At 42.9% G+C, this 24,564-nt stretch overlaps 1 protein-coding gene across 3 annotated transcripts in view; it reads right to left on the bottom strand.

The window, feature by feature from the left end:
* The window catches only part of LOC134548999 (alpha-2-macroglobulin-like), a 37,173-nt gene extending 14,850 nt beyond the window's left edge, over positions 1 to 22,323 (bottom strand). Inside the window, exons 1-20 of one of the 3 annotated variants that reach the window (XM_063394317.1) lie at positions 22,090 to 22,323; positions 17,923 to 18,106; positions 17,067 to 17,223; positions 16,454 to 16,506; positions 15,747 to 15,767; positions 12,743 to 12,911; positions 10,844 to 10,928; positions 10,012 to 10,135; positions 9,154 to 9,268; positions 8,918 to 9,027; positions 8,349 to 8,510; positions 7,857 to 8,084; positions 6,494 to 6,557; positions 5,118 to 5,260; positions 4,622 to 4,771; positions 4,244 to 4,414; positions 3,434 to 3,524; positions 1,924 to 2,050; positions 1,420 to 1,648; positions 206 to 332 (exon numbers count right to left, since the gene is read on the bottom strand). In XM_063394317.1, coding sequence (XP_063250387.1) covers positions 206 to 332; positions 1,420 to 1,648; positions 1,924 to 2,050; positions 3,434 to 3,524; positions 4,244 to 4,414; positions 4,622 to 4,771; positions 5,118 to 5,260; positions 6,494 to 6,557; positions 7,857 to 8,084; positions 8,349 to 8,510; positions 8,918 to 9,027; positions 9,154 to 9,268; positions 10,012 to 10,135; positions 10,844 to 10,928; positions 12,743 to 12,911; positions 15,747 to 15,767; positions 16,454 to 16,506; positions 17,067 to 17,223; positions 17,923 to 18,106; positions 22,090 to 22,178 — 2,599 coding nt within the window. In that variant the 5' untranslated portion in view covers positions 22,179 to 22,323. Of the gene's footprint in view, positions 1 to 205; positions 333 to 1,419; positions 1,649 to 1,923; positions 2,051 to 3,424; positions 3,525 to 4,243; positions 4,415 to 4,621; positions 4,772 to 5,117; positions 5,261 to 6,493; positions 6,558 to 7,856; positions 8,085 to 8,348; positions 8,511 to 8,917; positions 9,028 to 9,153; positions 9,269 to 10,011; positions 10,136 to 10,843; positions 10,929 to 12,742; positions 12,912 to 15,746; positions 15,768 to 16,453; positions 16,507 to 17,066; positions 17,224 to 17,922; positions 18,107 to 22,089 lie in introns of all 3 variants that reach the window. The other 2 variants (XM_063394316.1, XM_063394315.1) reach the window with 2 other exon arrangements.
* Positions 22,324 to 24,564: the final 2,241 nt, after the last annotated feature.

Consider the following 24,564-nt stretch of genomic DNA (forward strand, 5'->3'; position numbering starts at 1 on the left):
TGTTGGGAAAGCCATGGCCTGTAAGACATTGTTTGTTTAGCACCTGGAAACACGACACTCTGTGTAAAATGTCAACCTCAGGGTTGGACTTCTGACATAGAGAAGATCCTTCCAAACAGGTTGGGAGTTGCCCAGATCCTCATACCAAAGATCTGATGCCATACACTGATATCTGATCCCAGTATCTTGTCATCTGCTCTCTTACCTAGAGATCTTGGTGTTACTGCCCAAGCAACAGTTTTCCTTTCATTCACGCAGATGCAGTGGGATTCTTCCTGTTTCCCCACTGGTACAGCCAGGAAATGAGTAGATTCAGCCAGAGACACACTGACCTGCCAGGTGTAGAGAGGGGTCATGAGGTCTGGACTTGCAGAGAAGCTGGAGTTATTGCAGACAATGCAATGTACATGAAAATAGGTAGTGGAGCTGGTTATATCATGTGACTGAGGACATTGTGGGTATTGCAGAGCAAGGACTGCCTGATAAAGGAGGAAATGACTGAAATTTGTACAATTGTAGGAGATCAGGGAGGTAAGTGTAGAGAACAGGGTCTTTGGAAAGGAAATCAATTCTGGGAAAATGAATAGCACAGACCAGTTGTGCCATGAATTAAAGATCTCCCTCATGATTAGTTAGGTAAAGTGATAAAAACACCAGCAGTGGGAAAGGTAGTAAGGGAACAAAGAAAAGTAGAATAAGGGAACAAGGAAAAGTGGAATAAAGAGCCTGAAAATAGCAAAAAAAAAAAAAAAAAATAGGAAATACAGGGACATAAGTGAGAGTGCATTGGGATGACTGGGTAAGTGCCCCTCCTTGTTTCAGCGTCATTCCTTTTAGAATAAAAATCTGTATTTATAAAAAACCTGAGCAAAGGTGATTGAGATTCTGTACTAATCCCTTCCCAAATTTTCTCTTGGCCTTTTTCATTAGAAAATAAATATAGGTAAGAATGGTGAAGCTATACAGTTCTCCTCAGTGTTTTAGGGACAGATGCAACAAATTACAGGGACTCTGCACATTCCAACAAATCTTCTGTGAAGTTTTGTGAGATGAAACTAAAGGCTGAACATGAATATCCACCCTGGTGAGCCTGGAGTTTCCATTTGAATATGCAATGATTCTGTCATCTGTGAAGAACCCAAGTTTTCTATTTCTGTAGAACAATGACATAAATTTGTGATGACAAGGCTTGGGGTCTCAGTAGCAGAGCTTCAGGCTCTGGATCAAATGCAGCTTTCAAAACTTTGGCAGGAAAACACATTCCCTCTTCACTGAATACTACAAGGATTTGTACATATGTACACCTACATGAAATTACATTTGCAGATCAGTCATCTGGCTTGAAACACCTTGTTAAAAGTGGCCCACTGTAGTCTTCCCTAGGCTATTAGGCTGAACAAAGCTGTGAACATCTCTTACCCTGATGCAGGCAGGCAGGTAGTTGAAAACGGTGGCTTTCAGCGTGAAGGACTCCCCACGCACCACAGAGTAGGGCATGGTGAGCTCGACAAAGAAGGGCTGGAAGGCTCTGAGGGACACTGTTGGGGACAGGCCAAAGCCCGTGGCTGCTGAAGTGCAGAATGCATTGGCTTTCCACTCTGTGATGGTGTCAGGGATGGTCACTTCCAAATCAGCTTTTCCCTCAGAGCTGGTGAGGCACAGAGAACAAGTTATATTCTGGTGTTCATTTATTCTCCTCTCAGCCTGCTGAACAACATCTGCTGACAGCAACCCCCTGACCAGATGGATACAGGCATTGGCTTTTGCATGTTCCTCTAAAGCATCCTATTCTCAATGTCCTTAAAATCCCTTTGTCTACCAGAAGTACCTCTTTCACTGAAATACCCATGCATCCACTGTGGCTTTAACCTAGCCCAAGGTTTTGGCCTAGTGACCACACTCTACGTTCCCTTAAATACTTACTTCACTGAAACTATGTCCCAAATCCATGTCTCAGGGAAGTACTTCCGGACTGTCTCCGTAGGACTGCCATCAACCATATCTTCTGCCATCTCGTAACTCAATTCTCTGTGCAGATTCATTGTAGAGACTAGCAAGTTTATTCAAGGACAGGAAGAAAGAAAAAGATATGTCAAACTCCATTTAAACCAATAACATACTTTCCCTCCAGGTAGTTGTTATTCTTAGGTCAAATTTTAAAATTGACAGAATGCCTTTGCCACCTTGGCCACTGGAAACTTTAACTTTTCTGTTGCTATCTCAGTATTTAATTTTTCTTAATGCTGCTGCTTTTCTTACAGAGATTGGATTCTTTCCCCACTGCCAGCAAACCCCTCAGTGCCAAAAACCCAAGCATGAAAATGTTATTGAGGGTCTATTTCTATAGCAATACAGAATCAAATGTGAAACTTATGGTCCCCAGATGTTACCATGGCAAACAGTTTAATAGTCTTGTTGAAGAACTGATTGCATTTATACATGACCAGAAACAGAAGCCACACTTAGCTCTCTGTCTATAAATTTTTTTAAAAACGATCATGGGTCTTTACATCTCTGGCCATTAACAAAAATACAGGAAGATGCTTTCTCACAGTGTTTGCATAATGTTGTGCCTTATGAAAAGCTTCCTCATCAGCCTTGGAAGACTTTACATCTTCTTAAAGTAGACAGCTCTCTTGAGCCATACTCTGATGACAAATCCTCCAGTTTGAAACCAAGGATCTCATCTCGTATGAGTAGGAGGCTATAAGCTGCCACTGGACCAAAAGTTACAATTGTTTAATAGGAGCTGAGGTACTGCACCATTAAAGTCAGTAACTGGGAGTGATATAGGGGAGACTTTTATGTAGATCTCAGATCTGTTTGAGAAAACAAGTGAACAAGACCAATATCATTCTCCTATCTTCACAGTCACTGAATCTGCAGAGAAGTGACACAACTTATCTAGCCCCTTATAGCCATGTAAGTGGGAAAACTGGGAACAGAACCAAATTTCTCAGCCCCCAGTGTTAAATATCAACCCACGGGATTGTAACACCTTCTCATTTGTCTTCGTCCACTTTTGCCCTACTTGTACCTCCAGCTATTGCTAGAATGTGGCTGCCTAGAAGCAGATGCTCCTTTTTTAGGTTTTCATAGCTGGACTCAGATCTGATGGGAGAAACCCCCACTGCTTTGTGCTGAAAGACTCTTTTAGTTCCTACATGCCCTCCTCTGTTGTAGGGGCTGGCGTGGCAGTCACCAAGCACACACAGTGCCAGCCAGGCACATCTGGCTGCCTGGGAAGATCACTTTCATATTTCACGACTAGGTCCAGAAGGGAGGGATCCTGAATTAGATCAGCATTATTTGAACACAATCAGATCTGCCTGTGTAATTAATATTCAAAGATTCAAAGAGGGAAGGAAAGAAGCAGGGTGGTAAATTTTAGGAGGTTGTGTGAGAGGTAAAACCAAAAAGGTACTAGAACCACTGTAACTTCTTTCCATCATGTGTTCTGGGTAATGCTCGCAGAGTTCAGGCTTATGGATCTTGCTGCTAGTGAAGACTTTTAAGCCCAATTCCTAGTAAACAAAGAGAAAGAAAAACAAAAAGTATGCAAAAAATAGTTTGAAAATAAACTTTATTTAGTATGTCAAGAATGGACGTACCTAAGTCTGGTATTGATCAGAATAAGAAAGGTTTGTATGTAAATTCCAGATAGGCTGGTTTGACACAGATGTGGAATCTCTGTCATGTTATTCTCATACTAAGGCTAAATCCTGGCATGATCAGGTGGAAAGGTAAGTCCACAGGCCTACCTTGGGGTCAGCTGCTTGGGTGAAAATGGCATTTGTGAAATGAACTGGAGTGAGGGTACCCAAAAAACTTTATGCAGGACACTTTGAATGGGTATGTGTGGATTTCTGGGTTACCAAATTAACTGATACTTTAATAAAGATCTATTTAAACCAAAGAAAGAAAACATGAGTGAATGAGGAGTTTCTAATATTATGGCACTAGAGGTAATTTCTCAGGACTGTTTCCTTACTGAAACCCATTTGCAGATGTCTCTACTATGAGGACACCTTTCAAAGTTTTAATGGTTTAGAGAAGCACTCAATTACTATTTATGGGATAAGTAGATGTGGGAACTGGGCCTGGTTATTTTCTTGCATACAAACATGAGCAAGTTTACAGCAAGTGAGCTTATTTCTTTATTAAAAAGCCCTTTGGGGCATGTGAAAATAAGAGAGGAGACTGGATTCAAAAAGGGAACAAAAGAGAAAAATGAAAGGCTTACTTTGAGAATTTCGTAGGCATCCCCTTCGCCGTCAGAAGAAATGGGTATGTAGAGAAATCCATTTAATGACAGATTGTCAAGTGACACACATGGATTTACATTGTCTTCTTCCAAATAGTAGTCTCTGAAGCTATAACCCTGGCTTTCCTTCAGTGGGAGAAGATGATACACCTGGGGAAATGCAAATAACAGGGAACAATGCAGCAGGTCACCACCTACAGGGACAGACACAACCTAACACTCCATTGGTAAATACCAGCTTCTAAAGAGCAAGTGTAAGGAATGCAACTATAAAAATACACAGCCCCATGTCTATAGTGTTGTTAGTGGGTACTTGCTTGGTTCTTGTATTTATTGCCAAAAGTAGCCGAGACTTACAGAGCTGGCAGAAAGCTCATCTTCAGGCTTCATAAGGAGAACACTCTTGTCCACTGCACGGAGGGCACACAGGGATCTTGGAGAGGTGTGGAGTTGCAGATGTGTGTTGGAAGCAGGAAGACCTTCCTTGGGTGCAAAATTCAATCTCACCTGCAAATCCAAAAGGAAGTTCAAGCAACCACTTCTATAGACATCGTTACATTATCATTCTGACACTCCTAGCTTTGTGAACTGAGCTCTGCTAGTGTCTAATGTATATTCACCTCTGATCAATGTAATTAACAAGGATGAGTGATTCTTTTTTTGTTGCTGTCTTGCTCCACTTTTTATTTTCATAGCTTTGTAGCTTATTCTGGTCACCAATCCTCAGTCAACATCTGGTCAGAACATTTCACGAACCCATTGTGAATTCTGCCTTCATTCCAGAAAGCTAAACTGAACTGCTTGTGAGTCCACAAGACAAACATGTGTTGCATAAACCATGACTTATACTCACTTTATTGGGGAGGCACATTTCAACCTGGAAATCTTCTGAACTGGCGATGACCTCCCCACTGGGTGAAGTGGTGTACACAAGTATCTGTGCCACGGGAGCAATTGCTGCCTCGACAGAGAAGCTCAGCCGGAATGTCCCGTAAGCTAACAGAGAGAACAAAAGGCTATTCAATATGCAAGAGGTTCCAGTGCATGCATTTGCCTTCCCCAGATTAAAAAAAAAAGTCAAGTTCACCCATGCTGAACATTTTTACTTATCAGGGGTTGGAAAACTGACACATAACTAAAATTTATGGCTGCTGCTGAAGACATCTGTATTCAAAGACTGGTTGTGAATTGACAAAAGACATGAGTTTGGAGGGCCTCAACCTGCCTTCTAGATTCTCCCCAATTAATATGTGGCATAATTTCTTGATGCTCTCAACCCTTTTTTTCCCTCAAGCTCCAAGATCTATAAAAAAATAGTTGAGGAAAAAAGAGGTAACATGACCATTGCAAGGGTAACAGGCAGTCAAGGTTGCAGAGTGGCTGAAAGAATAACTTGACAAGGTTACTGCTAAGCAAGTATCTATCTAGAACACCAAACTATTGCTCCAAACATGGTAAAAAATGTCCCTCTGTGCTGGAAAACTCTTTCCATCTAGGCCTGAGCTTTATGTCACAATCTAGACAAGGTGACAGAACATCTCTTGGTACCAGCCCGAGTGGGAGTTTAGTCACTGCTACTAGTGAGAATACAGAATTTTGTACAGCACAAGAAATCTTTTACTGCCATAATCTGTTTATAGCCACTGCAGTGCAACTCCTTCTCACAGACTTACAAAATGCCTCTCTCTTCTCATTTTCAAAAGTCATTAAAAGTTGCATCACGGCCTGTCTCTGTTACTGAAATGTGTAATCCTTGGACATTTATGCCAATAAATTTAAATGTGTTAATTAGAATATAGGAATGCATGCTTACAAGGGAGGAACAATACAAAAAAAATTAGGGAAAGTGAGAGACACAAAGAAATGGAGGCATACTCTTCCTGCTTGTTGTACATGTGAGTCTCACAACACTGGTAAGCATCCACAGTCAAAATAGGGTAGAGTGGCCATCAGAAAGCAGTGGTTTTAGGAAATGGCTGAAACATTATACTAATTTTTGGTTGAATTTTCTAACATGTTCTCATTAAAAAAATAGCACGTGTTGGAACTCAGAGAAAACAAAACTAACCAAAGCCACTTCATCTAAAAAGGCTTAATTTTGAAAATTCAAACATTAAGTGCAAAGTTTGAATGAAATGTTAAATTCAGTGCTTGAATTGAAGTAATTTATCTACACCCCCCTTCCCCAAATTACCATCAGAAATGCTAAAAAGGCATAAATCTGCTCACCATCTCCAGGATTCACAGTCAGATCATGGGTGTCAGCTAATACAATTTGTCCCTTGGCCATCACCTGTGTAACAAAAAAATCTTCCTGGAACTGTTGTTACCAGTGTTGAAAGGCAGGAGAAGGAATGTTCGCTGGTTTAATTGTAAGAGTGCGAGCAACACCAAGAAGATGCTAAACAAGTGCCAGGCTGGAATTTACTGTGTCTTTGGAGACAGAAATATTTGCTCCTAGGAGGACCACATTGCTCATACTTATCTTAGCTTTTGTACATATTACGTATTTATATCAGGTTCAAATGCATTTTGTCTCTAACCACACATAACTTTGGGACATCTGCACATTTCTAATAATTTGGAACAGACTGGAGGTCAAAAAATCTCCTCATTCCTCTCTCAGTTGCATTGTGAAAGAGTATGAAGAAAAATTTCACCAGGATTAGTTGTATAACTGCACAGAATTGAGACAGAAGACCACAGGCTGCAAAGAATAAGAGCTTGAACAAGGTGCTTGGAGTCAGGCAGTAAGCAATACCCTAAATGCTTCCTGTAATTCCCTTATTTCTAGAAAAAGATTCCTTTTGCACAGTCAAAAATGCTTTTTATTCAGTTACTTCTGATATAGAATATTTATTCCATAACACCATATTTGAATTTCAAAATATGGGATCCACATCTGTAAAAATGGAAGTTCTCTCACTGTTTGTTTACCTGCTGTATGTACATACTTAAAATCAGTGTTCCCAGGCAACTGGGATAAACAGGTATCTTGTCCTGCCATTGTTACCAGTCTTGAAAATAAGCACATAGACATATCTAGCACAGGTTTCTATTTTCGTTTCTGAATATCAGCTTAAGTTCCCTGATGTTCTGTGCAGTCCACCAGAACTGAAGTGCCAGTTCTACTGATATTTTTATTGTTCTATAAAGCTACTCTCCTCTTCTTTGCTAGTGTCATTAAATGGAATAACCAGAAAAACAAATTCAGGGAGAAAGACATTCTATTTTGATATTCATTTGATTCTTCCTGTTCTCCTGAGAGGGACTGACATGTCATTTGCTCACAGTTCAATCTCTCTTCTCTTATCCCCCAAATGAACAAATTCACAGTTCTTAATGCCAGCATGTTACAGTCTGTTCTAATTACTGTGTTCTCCCAAAATTCTGCACACAGAAGACAGAGGAAAGAGAAACATGAGGGAAGTGTATTTAGACTGCACTACTGCAGGCCACACTTTCTATTTCAAATGCTCTCCATCATTGCTGGCCATCTAGCAGTGCTCTGGTTGCTCATCATTGAACACAGCTAGAGGTGACACTGCACTTTCCGTGGTCATAGATCAAAGTAACCCCAAATATGTCTTACCAGATAATAAATGACAATTTTCTTCTGCTCCCCTGTGGCCTCTGGTGTGAAGATATAGTGCACCTGGACCTCTGCTGAGGAGCCACAACTTAATGTCTCAGGCTTTGGCTCAATTTTGAGGAAGCTTTTAGTGAGGGAGTAAGAGCGAGTTACTCTGCGCGTGGCATGCTCGTAGGATGGTGTCATCCAGTCACTGTCATAACAGTTCAGTTCAGGTTTATGATCTGCCTGAGAAAGAAGAATAAAAGGTTCATAGCCAAACGAATCAGGTATAAAGTTACATAAAAGTCCATAGAAAAAGTCTGGATATGTTCTGTTTTTCGCATTCTTAGGAGACTGTGGATAACCTGCAGGGAAGAGATAGAGAAGTGAGGTGACCCACCAGGAAACTTGCCTTACTTTCCAGTTGGCAGAAAAGACTGATAACCCACGGATAGACATTGCCCCTGTTGAAGAGAAAGACAGAGGCTTACCCCTGTCTCTGCCACTCACTCGGATTTCCAGGGAGAGTTCTGTGAAGCTGGTAGTGTCTATGGAAAACCAGGATTGTCCCTGCTCATCTGTAGTGTAATTCCCTTTGTATTTGTTCCCACCCACAGTAATCGTGATGGTTTCATTGGCAAGTGGAGCATCAGTGCCGTCGACCAGCTTCACCTAACAAGGCAATAACAAAATACAAGTTTTAGACTAGCAACAAAAAACAATTCCCAAGTAATACATCCTCTTCCCTCTTTTCCTCCTTGCCAGGCAGGATATTTCTTGATATAGAAGAACAAAGGAGAAGAATGAGGAAATGTGCAAAGCGTGCCCTGAATTGTCTGAGGGAACAACTAAGAAAATTCTCAGCAAAACAACCCAGTCAGCCCATGGAAACTATCTGTTAGGATCCTAAGTTCCTCAGTAGTTTTAACTCCCCCAGCCAGCTTCACTTGGAACCTCCACCAAGTACCACCTGCCTCTTGAACCATGTCACCTGCACACCCCCCTACTCCAGCTGATGGGATTGTGCCCTTGTGTGTTTGCTGTGCCATTCATTGCCCATGGTCTCAGAAGTCCCCTACCGTCCCAAAGAGTGGGATCCCTGGCTTGTACGCATGATCCAACAGGTCAAAGTGGATCCTGCTCATGGTGGATGTGATACCACAGGAGCCTGTTCCAGTCATCTCTATTCCTGAGACAGAGCACAGTAAAGAAGGATTATGAATGAATTTCTAGTAGTGTTACTCCACCTTCTTTGTGTTTGCCAGTCCTTCCTGTTATGGCCTGCTATCACTTTGCCTTCTTCATGCCTACATACCTGTGCCATCTTCTGTGATTTTGCCTTGTACCTCAATGTTCATCTCATATCCCTTGCGTAGGAGCTGAAACAGCTTGGTCCTCACCACACCAGAAACACAACCACGAGCATCTGCCTAAGTGAGGGATTGGAGAGAAGATTGAAATTCTGTGAACAAAGTTTGCACCTTGAGGAATGAGAATAGATACCCTAAACCCAACATGCTTAACTTTTGTTCATGAAATTCCAGAATTTCTTCAAGGGTTGTCTCCAAGACCAGAACTTGTGTGCACCCTGCTTCCTAGTATTTCATCCACACATTTTCTGTGTTCTGTGAGGTACCTGACACACAGTTTTCTAAGGGCCACACTGGTTTCCTTGTTAATTCCCTCCTGCCTAAGTTCTGTTTTTCTTCCTGTTCTTCCATTGTCTTCTCTCTTTATCTTGTTGCTCTTTTTCTTGTTGCTCTGCATTTACATGTACATTTACCCATATACAATAGTACCTCATCTCTGTTCCTTGTTCTCTATACAGTTTTCTTGTTTCCTCCTCATCTTTGCTCCTTGCTCACAGTCAGTCCCTCTCAGTTAGAAAATTCCTTCAAAGATTCTTTTCTCAGTTTGTGGAACAATGCCAAAGACCTCATGGTTGGCAGCTGGAGGTTTTTCACTGGTTTCAGTGGGTCAGGTTTTCATCATCAGTTCTGTTTCCAGTTTAATGATCCCTCTGTTAAGAATGCCTTCCTCTAAGATTCCCTGCTTTTCCCTGGAGAGAATGCTATCTCTGATGCCCTACTGTCTCCCAACATATTTGATCTCTTGAGACAACATTGCCCATTAATCTTCGGAAAAGCCATTGCATTTTGATTTTGGGACTCACCCGTCTCGTGAATTCTTCACACACAGATTCTGCTTCTTTTCCATAACAACTTGAAGCAGACTGAGAAAACTTCCGGCACACTTGGACATTCACCAATCCAGGAACAGGCTTCCCATAGGTGTACCTAATCACAGTGTGTTAAACAATGTATCAGATAAGGAGACAATCAGTCACAGTCACACACAGACACATCTCCTTAAAGACCTCTGTGGATGATTTCCTAATAGGTCTTAAAGGCTGACTAATCTGACATTTTAATGATTTCCATCATTTCCATAGTGAGATTCTTCCATCATCCACGGAAGATACATTCATCCTGTTCTAGGTGGGATATCTCTGCAGAAAAAGGTAGACTTCAGAAAATTATTTAAGCCAGGAGCATTCCTGTATTACAAACTTCTCAGGGTTCAGTGAAGAAATGGAAAGGCGACCAGGTATTCAGGAGTGATTTATGAGTTAAAAAATGAGAACCCTGGATTTGCATCACTAATTTAAATTATGTCTCATCTGACATCTTGGAGTATTTGAAGGTTCATTATTGGCAGTGAAGCTCTAACTGAAGAAATGTAAAGACAGAAAGAGAAAATGTGAAATAAACCGGGAAGAGAAAGATGCAGATTTGTTTGATATAATTTTTTAAGGAATACAGAGAAGACCCTTCACTTTGACTGTTCAGGCCAAGCAGCAGGTTCCGGACTGACAGAATTAAGTAAGTGTTCACTTTATGCCTGGGAAAAGTTTAAAAACCCTCCCCGAGCACTTCTTTTGGTCCTCAGCAAAAAGGCAGAGTGAAGGATAAGCAAGAGAGATTTACTGGAGCTCTGTGACTCACAGACCACAGACAGACACTGGAAGCTCGTTGTCCTTAATAGTGATCATCTTTGGGACCTTCACCAGGACCTCGAACCTGGGCAGCACTAGATGGAAGAGAGAAAGTCTGGTGTGAGGAGAGTGAATGAGAGCTGTGTACTACAGCAACCCAAGCAAAGAGCCAGGATCATCTTCATATGAACCTCTCTGTGGTCTTCAGCGTAGATCTCCACCCCTTCCATAGGTTTTCTCAGCCTTCACCACTCTTCGGGTTCAAAGGCAATTAAGGAAGTTTGTAGTCCCCACCTTCCCTTATTTGCAGCACAGCCTTATGTGGCACCAGACAGCTGAGCAGATCCCTCACCTGTGTCCCTTCAGAAGGACACGCTGGTCCTGTGTGTTGTGTTCACAATGCATAATTTGCAGATGGGACATTCACCACCTTTTTAATTTACCACACTGAAATGCCCCAATCACTGATTCTCTTGGCTGATCCTTACTGTCCTGGAGATCCAGAGTTGCTCCTAGGCTCACTAAGATATACCATGGGATATTGTGCTGTATGCCCAGAGAGTTCAAGTGAACCTAGCCACAGACTCTCAGATCTATATTTTCAAGTGGAAGAGGCAGCACCAAAGCCCAATATAAAGGGGAACAAATAAAATACGTATTTTGCTACCGAGTTTAAGTTACATCCCTCCTCCCATATTGCATCCTGCAGCCCTACGCCTCCAACTCCTCATGCCCCGGACTGGACAGGTAATGTCCTGCTTCCAGGTGGTGCAGCTGAGGGATTTTTCACAGTGCAAAGAAATAACAGCAGAGTGGGTGCACATCCAGGAAATGGAAAATAACCCCGGGTAATACAGTTTGGACATAAATTTGCCTCTAAGATGGGAGGCAAGGCTCAATGTTTCAACCCCAGGGCACATTTCCTCAAAAGACTGTAAGAGAAATGGCAATAGGAGAGATTCACAAGAAAAAACTGAAGAACAAAGGAAAGAAAAATCAGTTTAGTAGGAGGCTAACAAAGCGACATAACACCTTTGATTTTGTGGGGCATTCAGAATGGTCTTTGTGAGAGGAGGAACAGGCCATCTGTCACCGTGGCAGGTTGAAGCCTATAACCTTGTTTGTGATCAAATTATTCACCATTTGACTCAAAGCCAAATAAACCATCTCCCATAGACTTCAATGGCAATCAATGGTCTGCATATTCCAGAAACAGCAGGTCCTGATCAATATTTGGTCTTTGTGTAGAGTCAGTTGAGAGCCGGGGAGTGTGAAGCATTGGCCAATCAGCCTGCTCAAATGTGCACTACAGTCAGAACACACATCTACCATCACCTGAGAAGTTCTGTTAGAGAACTGGGGTTTAAAAGGCCCCTGCAGCAGCATATTTCTCCTTATATCTCTCCTAGCAGTCTGTGATATTCATGGCTTGCTCTTCAATCACAAGTTTTCTACCAAACATGTTTTCTAAGCTTTCACAGAAACAAGGAAGAGCATAAATAGAGAGGACTATGAATGGAGAAAGAGACCTTATGCAGATGATGAGAGATGCAAAATATAATCACCAAAATATTGTCATCTCTTACTTCATATCTAGTGCTACTTGCAACAAGCTGCTGGACCGGAATCAACTAAGACAAAGTCAGCTGAAATTGGTGCCACAAGCCACACACAGGAATTCTGCCATGCCCTGTGCTCCCAAAAGCACTGTGAGCAAATATAAGCTCAGGCAGGTTGCAGAGATGCTGTAAAGTCAGCAACCACTTCTGATACTTAGCACTGTGTGGCTCAGCCCCTATGAGCCTCATTGCCTGTTACATTCAGTCCCTCCATTCTCCATGTTGTTCCCAGGAAAATCCAAATTGAGTGGTCACAGGAAAAGGCATTACTGTCAAATTCCTCTCCTTACCAAATTCCTCCACACTGAAGGAGTGCTCCACATGGGACGAGAAGCTCTTCTGCACAACTATTTTGTAGGAGCCTTGGATGGGATCCGAGGTGAGGGGGAAGGAGAGTTGTGTAAAGCCTGTTTCTAGTTCCACCCCTTGCCACTGGTACACACGGTTCCTCTGGGGATCCTGCAGGTGAGGGTAACAGTGTCACGAGACAGCACAGGAGAGTGCCAGGGACAGAGCAGTGCAGTGCCCAGTGTATGCACATCCCAGCTGGGAAACACCTATCTGTAATTATTCAACAATCTGCAAGGTTCTGAAAGTGCTTACCTGTCACTTCTGCATAACTTGCATGCAAGAAAGCTTTTAAACACTTCTAACACCTAGCAGTGTTGTCTCCCCCTCAGCTCTACCTGTAAAGGATGGGGCCAGGAAGCCAGGCAAGACTGACTGCCAGGGTAACAGAATTGATATTACAAGTAAGTAAGGAGCACATGGAGAAAAAGAGGGAAGTTTCAGCTTCCTTGACTGGCCATACAGCATGCAACAGTTCTGTTTTCCCCCTGCTGAAATGAAGACTGCTGAAGTACCAGTACACTCTGCTGAGGAATCAGACACCTGAGTTATCTATGGGACTGAGAAATGTACATGTGTAAGAGTCCTAAGCTAATGTTCAGGTGGGGGAATGGTGACAGGAACAGAGGAAAGTATACTTCCACATAAAGACATCCAGCTGAGAGCCCTCCCTCCTGTCTCCATTCTCCCAATGCTGGAGCTGAAGTCTCACCACTACTACATTTGTGTATTGCTCATTATTAACTGACTGTCAATAATTTATCCCCTTAGCCCCAAATTTCTTGTAGAAGCCACTGAAACAGCACAGTGGTTCTGCATAGTTTAATGCATCCCTTTCAGGCTCCTCAGTAGGATGGTTAATGTTTATAGTCTTTCATTTTCTGCCTTCTCTTTGCATTGTACCTTGGCTGTCACCAAAAATTTATTTACTCTAGATAGGTGTGTGACTCAAGGTATGTGACTACGTGCATTTACTTCACTGAGATACTATCTCAGGGCTCAGGGAAAATGGGGATGTGAATGATATCTTCCAGCTGGAGGCCATTGGTCAGGGGGCAGAAGAGGTGGGCCCTGTTCCCAAGAAGCCACCTGGGAGGGTGGCACAGTCAGGAAGATGCATCCCATGGCTCTGACCAAATCCTCTTCATCATCCCATCCAACCCTGCTGAAAAGCTCACCACTCATTGTGAGGGACACCACTGGGCTTCCTCGGAAGAAGAGTTCAAGAAAATGTTTACATTTCAACCTGGGCTTGTGAATTTATTGCCATTCCTGTGATGTATCTCTAGGGAAGGCCTGAAAGCCAGATTGATTTCTTCCTCAGAAAGGTGTTCTATTTTTTTAAATTACATAAGCAACAGGTCAGGATAATAGCTCAGAAGTAGCAGACTCAAACCAACTTCTGCCTTTGTGCTTCACTAAGATAAATTAGTGACATCCAGCGTGTGGATTGATGGGCATTTATTTCCTTAGAAGTGCTGACTCCTGAGCTGTCACCTTTCTTCACTCCTGCCACTCTTTCCTTTGGTCCAGTCCAAATTTCATGCAATCATGCATGTAAACTGCACTGACAGGTCTGATCTGGCTGAAAAAACTACTCTGGAGTGAATTTTCTGCCACTGGAATTTCCTGCTCTACAAGAGTGCCTTGTAGACAGCTGTGAAATTCAAACAAAGGGCAATACTGGACTGAGAAGGAGCGTTGAGGAAGGGAGAGGTGATGGTGAGGATGAAGAAGAAGGCCTACATAAGCTGGCTTAAACAGCACAGACAAACACCATGCTTTACAGGATAGAGCTGAAAACACAGCTGGCCTTCCCAGGGATTTAAAATTGAAGGTTTTCATGGTATTGACACATACACACAAAGGTTATGAAATTATTCAGCTTGTTAGGAAAAGACATATTTCTGGAGGCAGTGGAGAGGATGTATTTGTACTTGCTCCTTTCATGAAATTCCTGTACTCAGTACATCTCATTGAAAGGGAAGGGACTTCATGGGACAGCCCTAGCAAAAGGTAGTTCTGAGATGCTCCCCTAGCCTGCTAATCCACACCTCCCGCTGTCTTACTCTTCTTTCTCCGATATTCACAGATTGTCAGCAGCTCACCAGCTTTGCAGCTCTTTTTTGGAAGTTTGTTGATGGGAAGAAGGAATGACAGCACCCTGAAGAGGATACAAAAATGGGGCACGGCCTGGTTTTGGCCTACCTTATGCCTCCTCTGCCTTAATGACTCTCCAGCTCTAGACAGAGATGGTGCAGAATGGAGACAGCAACCCCACACAGCAAGGAACAGTAAAAGGACTGACTACACAGGACTCATTATTCACATAAACCAAAATAAAATTTGTGCACACTAATTGCAGGGTCCGTCCATGAGCCCTCATCATTAGTTTTTTCAAAAGAAGATATCCCAAATAATAATTGAAAATTTTCGTTCTCATCTGAAAAAGTGAGTGCTTGCATCATTGAAACATCATTCCTATTAACTTTTGCCTACCACTGAAGTTAAACCATTAAAAAAAAAAAACAACAGACAAAAAGAACACGCTTGGGAAGATGAGACGTCTATACCTAATTTTGTTTGGTTTTGATAGCTTATTTAACACTGATCTCTAATTTCAACCACACTTGGCAGACAGAAACTCTCAGTTCTGACTGGGAAGAGGAATAAGCCACTTTGATGACCTCTAGCCAAGTGCAGTTTTGTTCACAGCATGACTTGTAATGGTCAATTAGTTTTCTCCTACAGCTCATTCTGTGATCAAAGAACCATTGTTGGAACTTATTTTGATGCCTAGCTACTCAGTCTTCCTTTAACCAAAGGGAAAAGGTCACACCCCCATGATTTTTCCCTTGTGCCTCAGCCTGAAGACGCCACTGCTGGGGACTGGTACCTCTGTGCCTGCACATTCTTTTGCAAATAATGATATAGCTGTCCACTCACCTGAATGTAGACAAAGGGAAACTGTGGGGAAAGAGCAAAAGAAAATCAGTGTTAGAAATAATAATCACACGGAAGTAATTTCCAGATTTGGATGAAAGGGCAGAAGAACAAACTTCTAAGAAGTCCTTTGGGTTGTTCCCTTTCTGCACATGATCTTTTTCCTTGGTTCTTGATGGCTAAGGGAATCTTTTCTATAATATTTTAGGGCCCTGACCATTTGTCTTACCACAGTATGAAGATGTGATGAAGCATGAGTTTTCAAAGAACTTGTCTGCATGAGGAACTGATTGTCAAATAAAATAAAAGGTGGGCTTGCACCTCTGACCAGCTCCACAAAACCAAGTTCTTGTCATGCTGTTCTCTAAGTGTGGGATTGCACCCACTGCCAGAAACAACTGCACACCTGTCACTGCCAATGGAAACTTGTCCCACATGTTTTTTTCAGTAATGAGATCCCTGCCCACATGCTTAGCCACGTACATTGATTTGCAAATCTGGTTTTAAACATCTATATGCTTCTAAAAATGGGGATTTTTTTCAGCCAATAGAGACAGGTGGAGTGAATAGGATAGAATATGGAACAGGTAAAGCACGGTGTGAGAGAGTATCATATGCTTTAAAGGCTGTCTTCAGTGGTTCTGGATGATGACAACACTGGAGTTAATTAAGAATGAAATCTGGTTAACATCAAGTAATTAAGGCTCTACCTTCTCATTCAGCGGGTAGAAGTCTTTGTCCAGAGAGACGATCCGAAACTGAACTGAAGAGCGTAACAGAAAAAAAGGAAATTACACTGTTAAATTTGTAGCTATCACCAGGAAGTGTCAATGTTTCAATAATTTACAACAGATTCATTCCACGCATCAACAGGCTCTGAATTGAGATCTCCAAGTAACAGAAACAATTACTTCAGGCTCTTTCTCTTGCAGATAGTGAGAGGCAGATAAATTTAGAAGCATAATCAGGTCTTGGCTGAATTGAATTATCTCTTGGGAGTGCCTGTCCTGCTCTGCTGATTCTGTTGCAGCCAAGGGAGACTGTGCTTTGCAGTCATCCCAGTTTTGTGCCTCCACTTGAGCAGAATGCATTGCAGCCTGTGCCTGTATCTGGCTGAGATGCTGTGCCTGGATAATGAAGATCAGGAATGATGAAAGTGCCATGAACTAGACCTCAGCTGACAGAATAAAGATTTACTGGGTTCCTTAGATCACTCCATGAAGACATCTGGAAACTTTAATGCAAGTCTGGCACCTCTGGAGAATGGAACCTTTAAGATTTTATGCTGTCAGAGTCAACAGCAGCCCAACAGCAGCCCAGTACCTGTCTGTCCAGGCTTGTAGATGGGTTTGTCTGTCTGGATGAAGACCAGGCTTTCAGAATTCTTGACCAGCACTGACTTGCGGCTCTTGAACTGCAGTGTGTCCCCTGTCACCGTCACAGTGAGAAATGCCACTGATGTGCTGTTGGATTTTGGAAGCTAAGGAAAATGAAGAGGACAGCTGCTTTACTGATTCACCCCATTGCACTGAGCGTTGAGGGAAGAAGTGCTAGCTGGGTCAGAAAGTTCCCTAAAGGGACAAAAAAGACTCAGTGTGGGGAGCAAGAAAAAAACATGATTGCCTTCCTTCATTTATATACTTTTCTTAGAGAAATATTGAACCTGATCTTATTTCATCATGTGATTTATCAAAAAGAAAATTAACCCAGATTCATTAATTAGGGTATGGAACCTGTTGCTTACATTACTCACCAACCAGCCTTCTGCAGTAAAAAATTGTGAATAAGCTCCAGAAGCAGCCACATGACTTCATGGACCTCACTGCCTTTAATAATTTCCCAGCTTCTACAATTTTCATTCCATGCTGACATTTTTCATCTCAGGCTTACACATATCAAACAAACATGGGGCACATTCTGTCAGTCAAAGTTCCAAAAGACTTCTCTAAAGCATGCATGCAAAGAAGTATGATGTAGGACACAGAATTTGATAATGGGGGAATATTAGTCCTCCTAAGACTACCACAGTCAGTTACCCAGATTGAGTTAATTCTTTTGTTTGAATTAGCTTAGGGGTCTCTGATTGCAGTGTGCCTTATTTCTCATTTCTGGGCTGTTTGGATCTACTATGCCACACCAATAAACACAAGAGATCATCCCACGAGGATGAGATACTCACAGAGAAAGGGATGCAGGTGAACACATCTTTCTCTGACACCACATCATCAATCAAGCTCCTGTTCTCCCCCTGGTACTCGAGTGTGGCACTCAGAGTCACAGACTCGTTCAGGTGGGTCAGCTGAACGCAGATTTTCTCTTGAGAATCCGTGTGTATCAGAAAGGGCACCAGCACCATGTATTGCCTGGGAACAGAGGGAAGCAAGAAAGATCAGAAATGTGAAACAGTTTTAAGGCAACAGTATATTAAGTGAAGGGAAATTAACAAATTAGCATGCCAAATCCATTGCCATCCCTGTGAATTGCAGGGCATATAACATGAGCATTCATTTTATTTTGGGTTTATACATATTAAATGGTCTAACTAATTAGCCTAAAAGCAGGAAAATGCTTGCAGTAGAAGGAACAATTTCTATGCTAATAGAGAGTGCTTTACAAAGGATGTTTTGTTTGGCTTCACAGCAGGAAATAAGGACGGTTTGAAAGGTTTCAGGCTGTTAATTGAATTTTGTATATCCCACAATCTCCTTTTGAGACTCAAAGGCATTAGCTAAAAACAGCTGAGGAGAAAAACCCACCCACTTGTCTGGCTGCTCCAATCTTTGCCTATCCAGGTTACCAAATCCTTCACATGCTGAGCAAAGATGTGAATGCTTGCAGTTTGGGACCTTATTAAGAAGAACACACAAAGGATTTCAGCCCGTAGTGTTTTATTGTAACTCAAGTGTACTTGCATCTTCAAAGAGCTTTTAACAAAGGTCCCTCACAAAGGACCCTTAAACTAAGCTGCCATTCAATAAAAGGGATCATTTTACTAATAAATCAAATTATTAATTCTGTCCTGGATTAATTGGTTGAAGAATAGGACAGCAGGGATAGGAATCAGTGAAAACCTCCAGAGTTTGTGTTGAGACCCCTCTTCTTCAGTATATACCTAGATGATCTCAGCAGTAAAATTTTCTCATAATTGTGCAGGACAAGAAAATTCTAAAAATTGACTTACATATTTGTGGAAAAGATTTTTTGTATGATGGAACTGAGTAGCAAAAATAGCAAATGAACTGTTCATAAAGGGAAAATAATAAGCCAGCTCCAACCACTCAGACTTGGGCTCTGTTGGTCAGTCTTGGAAAATTCTCAATCAGTAATAAGTAACAAACAGACTGTCAGGAAGTGTTCAGAATAGGAATAGAGGATAAATATAGATGTGTCCATCCAGAGCTACATTTCTGCCTGGGCTCTGGGCTTTCTGGGGAGTCCTAAAGCTATTGTGGAGGCAGTGGGATCCAGGCAGTACCTGCATTTCCTTCACCATGAGGCAGCACTGTGATGAAATGCAGTGAGGACCCTGCTGGCAACTCAGCTCAGGCAGTGCTGCTGCAGAAGCTGTGAAAGGAGGGAACTCCAGCCTCCCAGAGAGTGAGTTACAACTTGTGACTCTCTACCTTCTCCAACATTTCCTTTCTTCCACAACTTTCTTACCACGGCTTCAGCCCATGCTGCTTCCCCTAATGCCATTCCCCCTGCCCCCCATCAGTGGCACTGGCAATGTGACAATAACATCCAGTCTACAGAAAGGACAGCATGACCTAGTTCGTGGGGAATTTGGCCTCATTTCTCTTCCTGTTCACTGTTCTGCTGAAATTTTGGCCAACTTGCAGAATTTCCCCTTAGGCTGGCTTCCCTGCCTTGAAACAATATAAACCATGCTGTTTACAGACCTCTCTTTAGGTGTTTTGGGATGTGTTGTTGAGAAGAGACAGCAAATTAAATAACCATGAGCATTTTAACTAACTTTGGTCACAAAATCGAGGTGTAGACATTCCAGGTCAAAAAGCATCTGGGCTGACAAAAGAGACCTCAGCATGCAATGAGCTGTTCTGACAAGAGAGATGGTGACTCTGACAGAGACATGCATCAGGGAGGAACTGGAGACCCTAGAGATGGTGGCTGAGGCAAAAATGATGAGTTTGTCTATACAGAGAAGGTAATACTGCAGCTTAACGTGGAACAATGTCTGTCTGTGTATTGACTCTCAGCTACTTACTTGAACAAGTCAAAGAAGGCAGTGAATTTCATCAGCCCAAATCCACACCTGCCAATTCAAGTGTCATTATGACCTCACATTTATGACCAAATGCAGAGTACTCCCAAGCATGTCCACTGCACTGTAAAACAGCTTAGATGCACAACTAGAGTAGGACAATAACACCTTTGGCTTCACTCTTCCAGAATCATGGAAGTTTTGGTTACAAAGGACCTCTGGAAGTCTCAAGCCCACCTTCCCTCCTGGAACAGGACTTTTGCAAAGGACACCATAGATGTTTCTACCATCTATCTGGGTCACCTGCTCCGGTGCTGCACCAACTTGATGAATATGTTTTTCTAATATGTCATCTGAGCCTTAATTGTGTCTCCTGTCCAGCTGGCCACTGCTGAAACAGAAATAGCAGCAGCTGTTTCTGCCCAAAGAAGTGCCATTAATTAAACTTCCAACCAAGACTTGGTTACTTGCATAGAGCATAGTAACCAAGTCTTAGCTGGAAGTTTAATTTTTGTCTTCAGTTCAAGATGCTGTGCTGTATACAGCATCTGACCTCTCCTGCACCCATAACAAAACCACTACCCTTATGCTATCTGGCAGTTCACTGCTCAGAACTGCCTCACTACTGGGCTCCTGTCCTCCTTCTGTGGACCCCAACAATATCCCTCTCCCTCCCACCTCTCAGCCTTTCTTTGTTCTTCCCTCCCAGAATGGGGCTCAGGTAAGGGACAAAAAGTAGCCTACAAGAAAGATGGAGAGAAGCTATTGCCAAGGGACAGGACAAGGGGGAATGGATTCAAGCTGAGAGTAGGTTTAGAGTAGACATTAGGGGGAAATTTTCTGCACTGTGAGGGTGGTGAGGACTGATTGCCCAGAGAAGCTGTGGCTACCCCATCTGAAGTGTTTAAAGCCAGGCTGAATGGAGCCCTCGGCAACCTGATCTAGAGAAGGGTGTCCCTGCACGTGGCAGGGCAAGTGAGTGATCTTTAAGGTCTCTTCCAGCCTAGGCCATTCTGTGATTCTAGGAGTCTGTGTTGCCCACTGGTCTGAACAACATGGTTTCATTCACTTTCCCCCATGTTGGGCAAGAATGAATTAGGGTTACTTAATCTTAATTACTTAGTTACATGAGATTACTGTGGGGGGACCAGAGAGCTCTGCCTGACCCCAAAGCAGACTTGGTTGGCTGATCTACCCCAGAAGCACCCAAACAGGGCAGATGAACGAGGGGCTGGTGGTACAGTGCGAGTCAAAGGTCCTTCAGGCTGAGCCAGCCACAGCTTTACCTCTGACACACAGTGGCAGCGGTAACGCTGCACCTCCTGCCAGCACTGTGGCACCGCTCGTGGGCATCAAATCTCTGCAGCAAGCAGGGCAGGACCCGTGTGGATGAGAACCCCGCCAGAGGAAGGGCAGCCAGCGTCTGCAGAGGGACGCTGCTCCCACCCAGACATGAGGCTTTAGAGCAGCACTGTCCTGCGGGCAAGGCTGCGGTGGGCATGCCAGGCTCTCTCCCGCCGTGCCGTGCCAGGCTGCCCCTGTCCCCGCGCTCATGGGCAGGGCTCAAGCCCAGTGGCGCTACTGGGTGTCCGGGGAGCGCGCTGGCACCAGGCTCCGTGCCGGAGGAAGGGAATCTGGGTCACAGATCCTCTCCAAGAAACGAGTACAGCTGATGCTGCCAAGGGAAACAAACTGGCAGGAGAAAGGGGAACAAACCGGCCTGAAAGCAACAGGGGAATGGAGACAAGTAACTCAGTGGTTGAAACTAGGATACTGCGGGAAAGGTAAGCACCTGGGTTCTTGCATCGTGCCCACAAACCCCCAGGCCCCGAGAGGTTTCTAGGTAGAAACACACTGAGGCGAAGATGTGTGGGGATGCAGGTCTGCACTATCAGGACCGCGGGCACTGTGGGCAGAGATGGGGGAGGGTGGAAGGAGGGCACTGGCAGAGATAGCGGTGGGGAGGGGTCCCAGGGCCGGACAGCCGGGGGCTTACAGGGTGGGAGTGAGGAGCACACAGCCAGAGCTGCGCAGGAAACCCAGGGCTTGGTTATTAGCGGAAAGAAAACTGAAGGGAATAGGGAGCACTTAGACCTCCCTCCCCCCTCCGCACGTGTAGCTTACGGTTCTGCGTTGAGAGGAGTATTCCCAGGAAGGAAGAAGAGAAGGAGGAGGAAGATGTTTGGTTTGCTGGGCAGCTTGTCCTTCCCCATGGTGCAGAGCAGGTCGCGGAGAGCCAAGCAGCGCTGCTGTTTTCCTGCACCTTGTAATTCCCCCGCACTCTGTGCTCCGCCAGCCTCTTTATAGCTGCTCTCTGCAAACAGCCCGGGGGCTGGAGGAGATAAGGGCTGGGGGCCAGGGCCCATCCGGAAACAGGGAGAGGCGGTAAGGAGGAGCTGGAACACAGGGACACCATTTGGCCAGGGACTCTGCAAGTGGGGGAAGGGTATTTATTTGGATAATGCTTATATTAGAAACCTTTGAATGATTCATGCCCTGCTTTCCTTAACCCATCAGATATCCGCAGCGTTGGGGACATGAACTGTGTTCAGCACATGGTAATATTGCCTGTGGGCAGCACCCAGTCACAGCAATCTGGTTTAAATTTCCACAATACTTCTTTCACTGTTCCTCTTCATCAGCACTTTCAAATATGTTGTTTTGAGTTGGAATGACTGACACAAAAGATGAAATTAATAAGTTAATACAGGCCATCATGAATATTGATAAATTCCACTCACAGTGTGCCTCATTCTGCAAAGTTTCTTCTGAGCCACACAGTCCTCACTGCTTTGCCTGGCAAAGATGACACAAAGATTTGATGTGTCCTACACCTCCGAGTTTATGATCACTATAGAAAACATATTTTCCCTTGAAAATAACATAGTATATTGAGCTGTGTAATTTTCATTACCTTCACCCAATTCTGGTATAGTGTCCTCTGATTTCAGTTTCTATTTTTTAGCTTTGTAGGTGACTGCCAGTTGTCCAAACCAGAGTGGCTCGCTGCTGACTGCAATTGCAGGAAGAAAAGGTATCTGTGGTTGGGTGTAAATACTCTCTGTACTATCACAACAGTAGCATATGTGGGAGTCCTGGTCTGCTCCAGAAGTCTTAAGCAATTTTGGGACCTCTGCCACCAAAGGTAAATAATCTGAAGAAAGACACTTGTTTCTCTAATATGTTCCCATTCAGTCTCCTCAAGGACGGTAGCACAACGCTTAACCCTCAAGGCCAGAGAAAAGCAATAAATTGAACTTTAACCTTTGACTTTGAAGAACAGGCATGTGTAAAAAGAAAAAGCTATGGAAACATTTGTTGAAGACACTGATATCATGCCTAAGGTGGTCCATGCCCTTTCACCTAAGAAATGTTGGAAACCAGCAGCTCCAGCAAAGGAATGTCTCTCCTTAGTGCCTACTTCAGCTTTGTGAGGTGACAGGTGAGAAAAAACCCACTGTAAAACCCAAGACTTATATTAACTGCTCCAGTTAACAAATTGCATTAGCTGTTCAGCTAAAGGCGGAAAAAATACTACAGAAGAAGAAAGAAAATCAGTATTGTTATTTTAAAGGAAATCCAAATTATGATATTACTTTTCCCAGCCTGTGAATCTAAAGCAAACAAACCCAAAGCAATTTATTTCATATGACAAAAAAAGTATGACAGGAAAAAGTAGTCAGATAAATCAACAGGAATAAAAGCAACACCCAAAGACATAAAAAGGACTTTGTCATTGTAGAGGAAACAAAATAGTTCACAGACCACAGTGAAGGGAAGGTCATCTATCAGAAAATTTAAGACAATATGAACACTTTACAGCTTGCAACAGGAAGATACACAATAAAATGAAATACCATAAAATGGCTTAATCAGCTAAACTTCGAATAAAACTGAAAATGTCAGAATGAATAAAGATTATCCACTTTAGTTGCTTGTTGAATAATTTAACCCGAGAGAAAGGCCTGACAGCAGATTAATTGCCGTTCCCAGACGTGGACAGCTGGGCTGTCAAATATAACTGATATTTCTGTGGTGTCATATGAACAAATGAGTAAATTCAGGCATGGCAAAACCATCAAGGAATTATTTTCATTTTAATGCACTTTGTGGATTAAATTGCAAACCAGATTGGTAGCTGAATTTTATAAATGGTCCTGTGACCATATTTTGTGTGATGTGAGGTGGCCATCTGTAGGGTAAGACCTATACAAAGTAGGGGGTTTCTGTCTTTCTCAGCTATATTGTAACAAACATCCACTCTGTGTATAAACTTGGTCTTGCTTTAGAAGAAATTTACACGGTTTATTGTAAAAAAGGCTATAAACAAGGTTGTTTACCCTCAGGCATGAGAAATCTAGTGTATCTTTTTGATACTTACTGTACATAGCACACACACAGAGTAGGATAAATTGTTGAAATCCCATTATAAAATCCATCTAAGGTAACTAGTGAATGATGTCTAATAATTTAAAAACCTATAAACAGGAAACTGCTTGTGTGTTAGCAGATATTTTTGGATATTACAGAGAATTGAAGATAATCCCTGATGTAGTAATGAATAACAAGCTATTTTAATTTATACTTTTGTACTACTCA

This window comes from Prinia subflava, chromosome 3 (assembly GCF_021018805.1).
Source record: "Prinia subflava isolate CZ2003 ecotype Zambia chromosome 3, Cam_Psub_1.2, whole genome shotgun sequence".
In the NCBI taxonomy this organism is placed as follows: domain Eukaryota; kingdom Metazoa; phylum Chordata; class Aves; order Passeriformes; family Cisticolidae; genus Prinia; species Prinia subflava.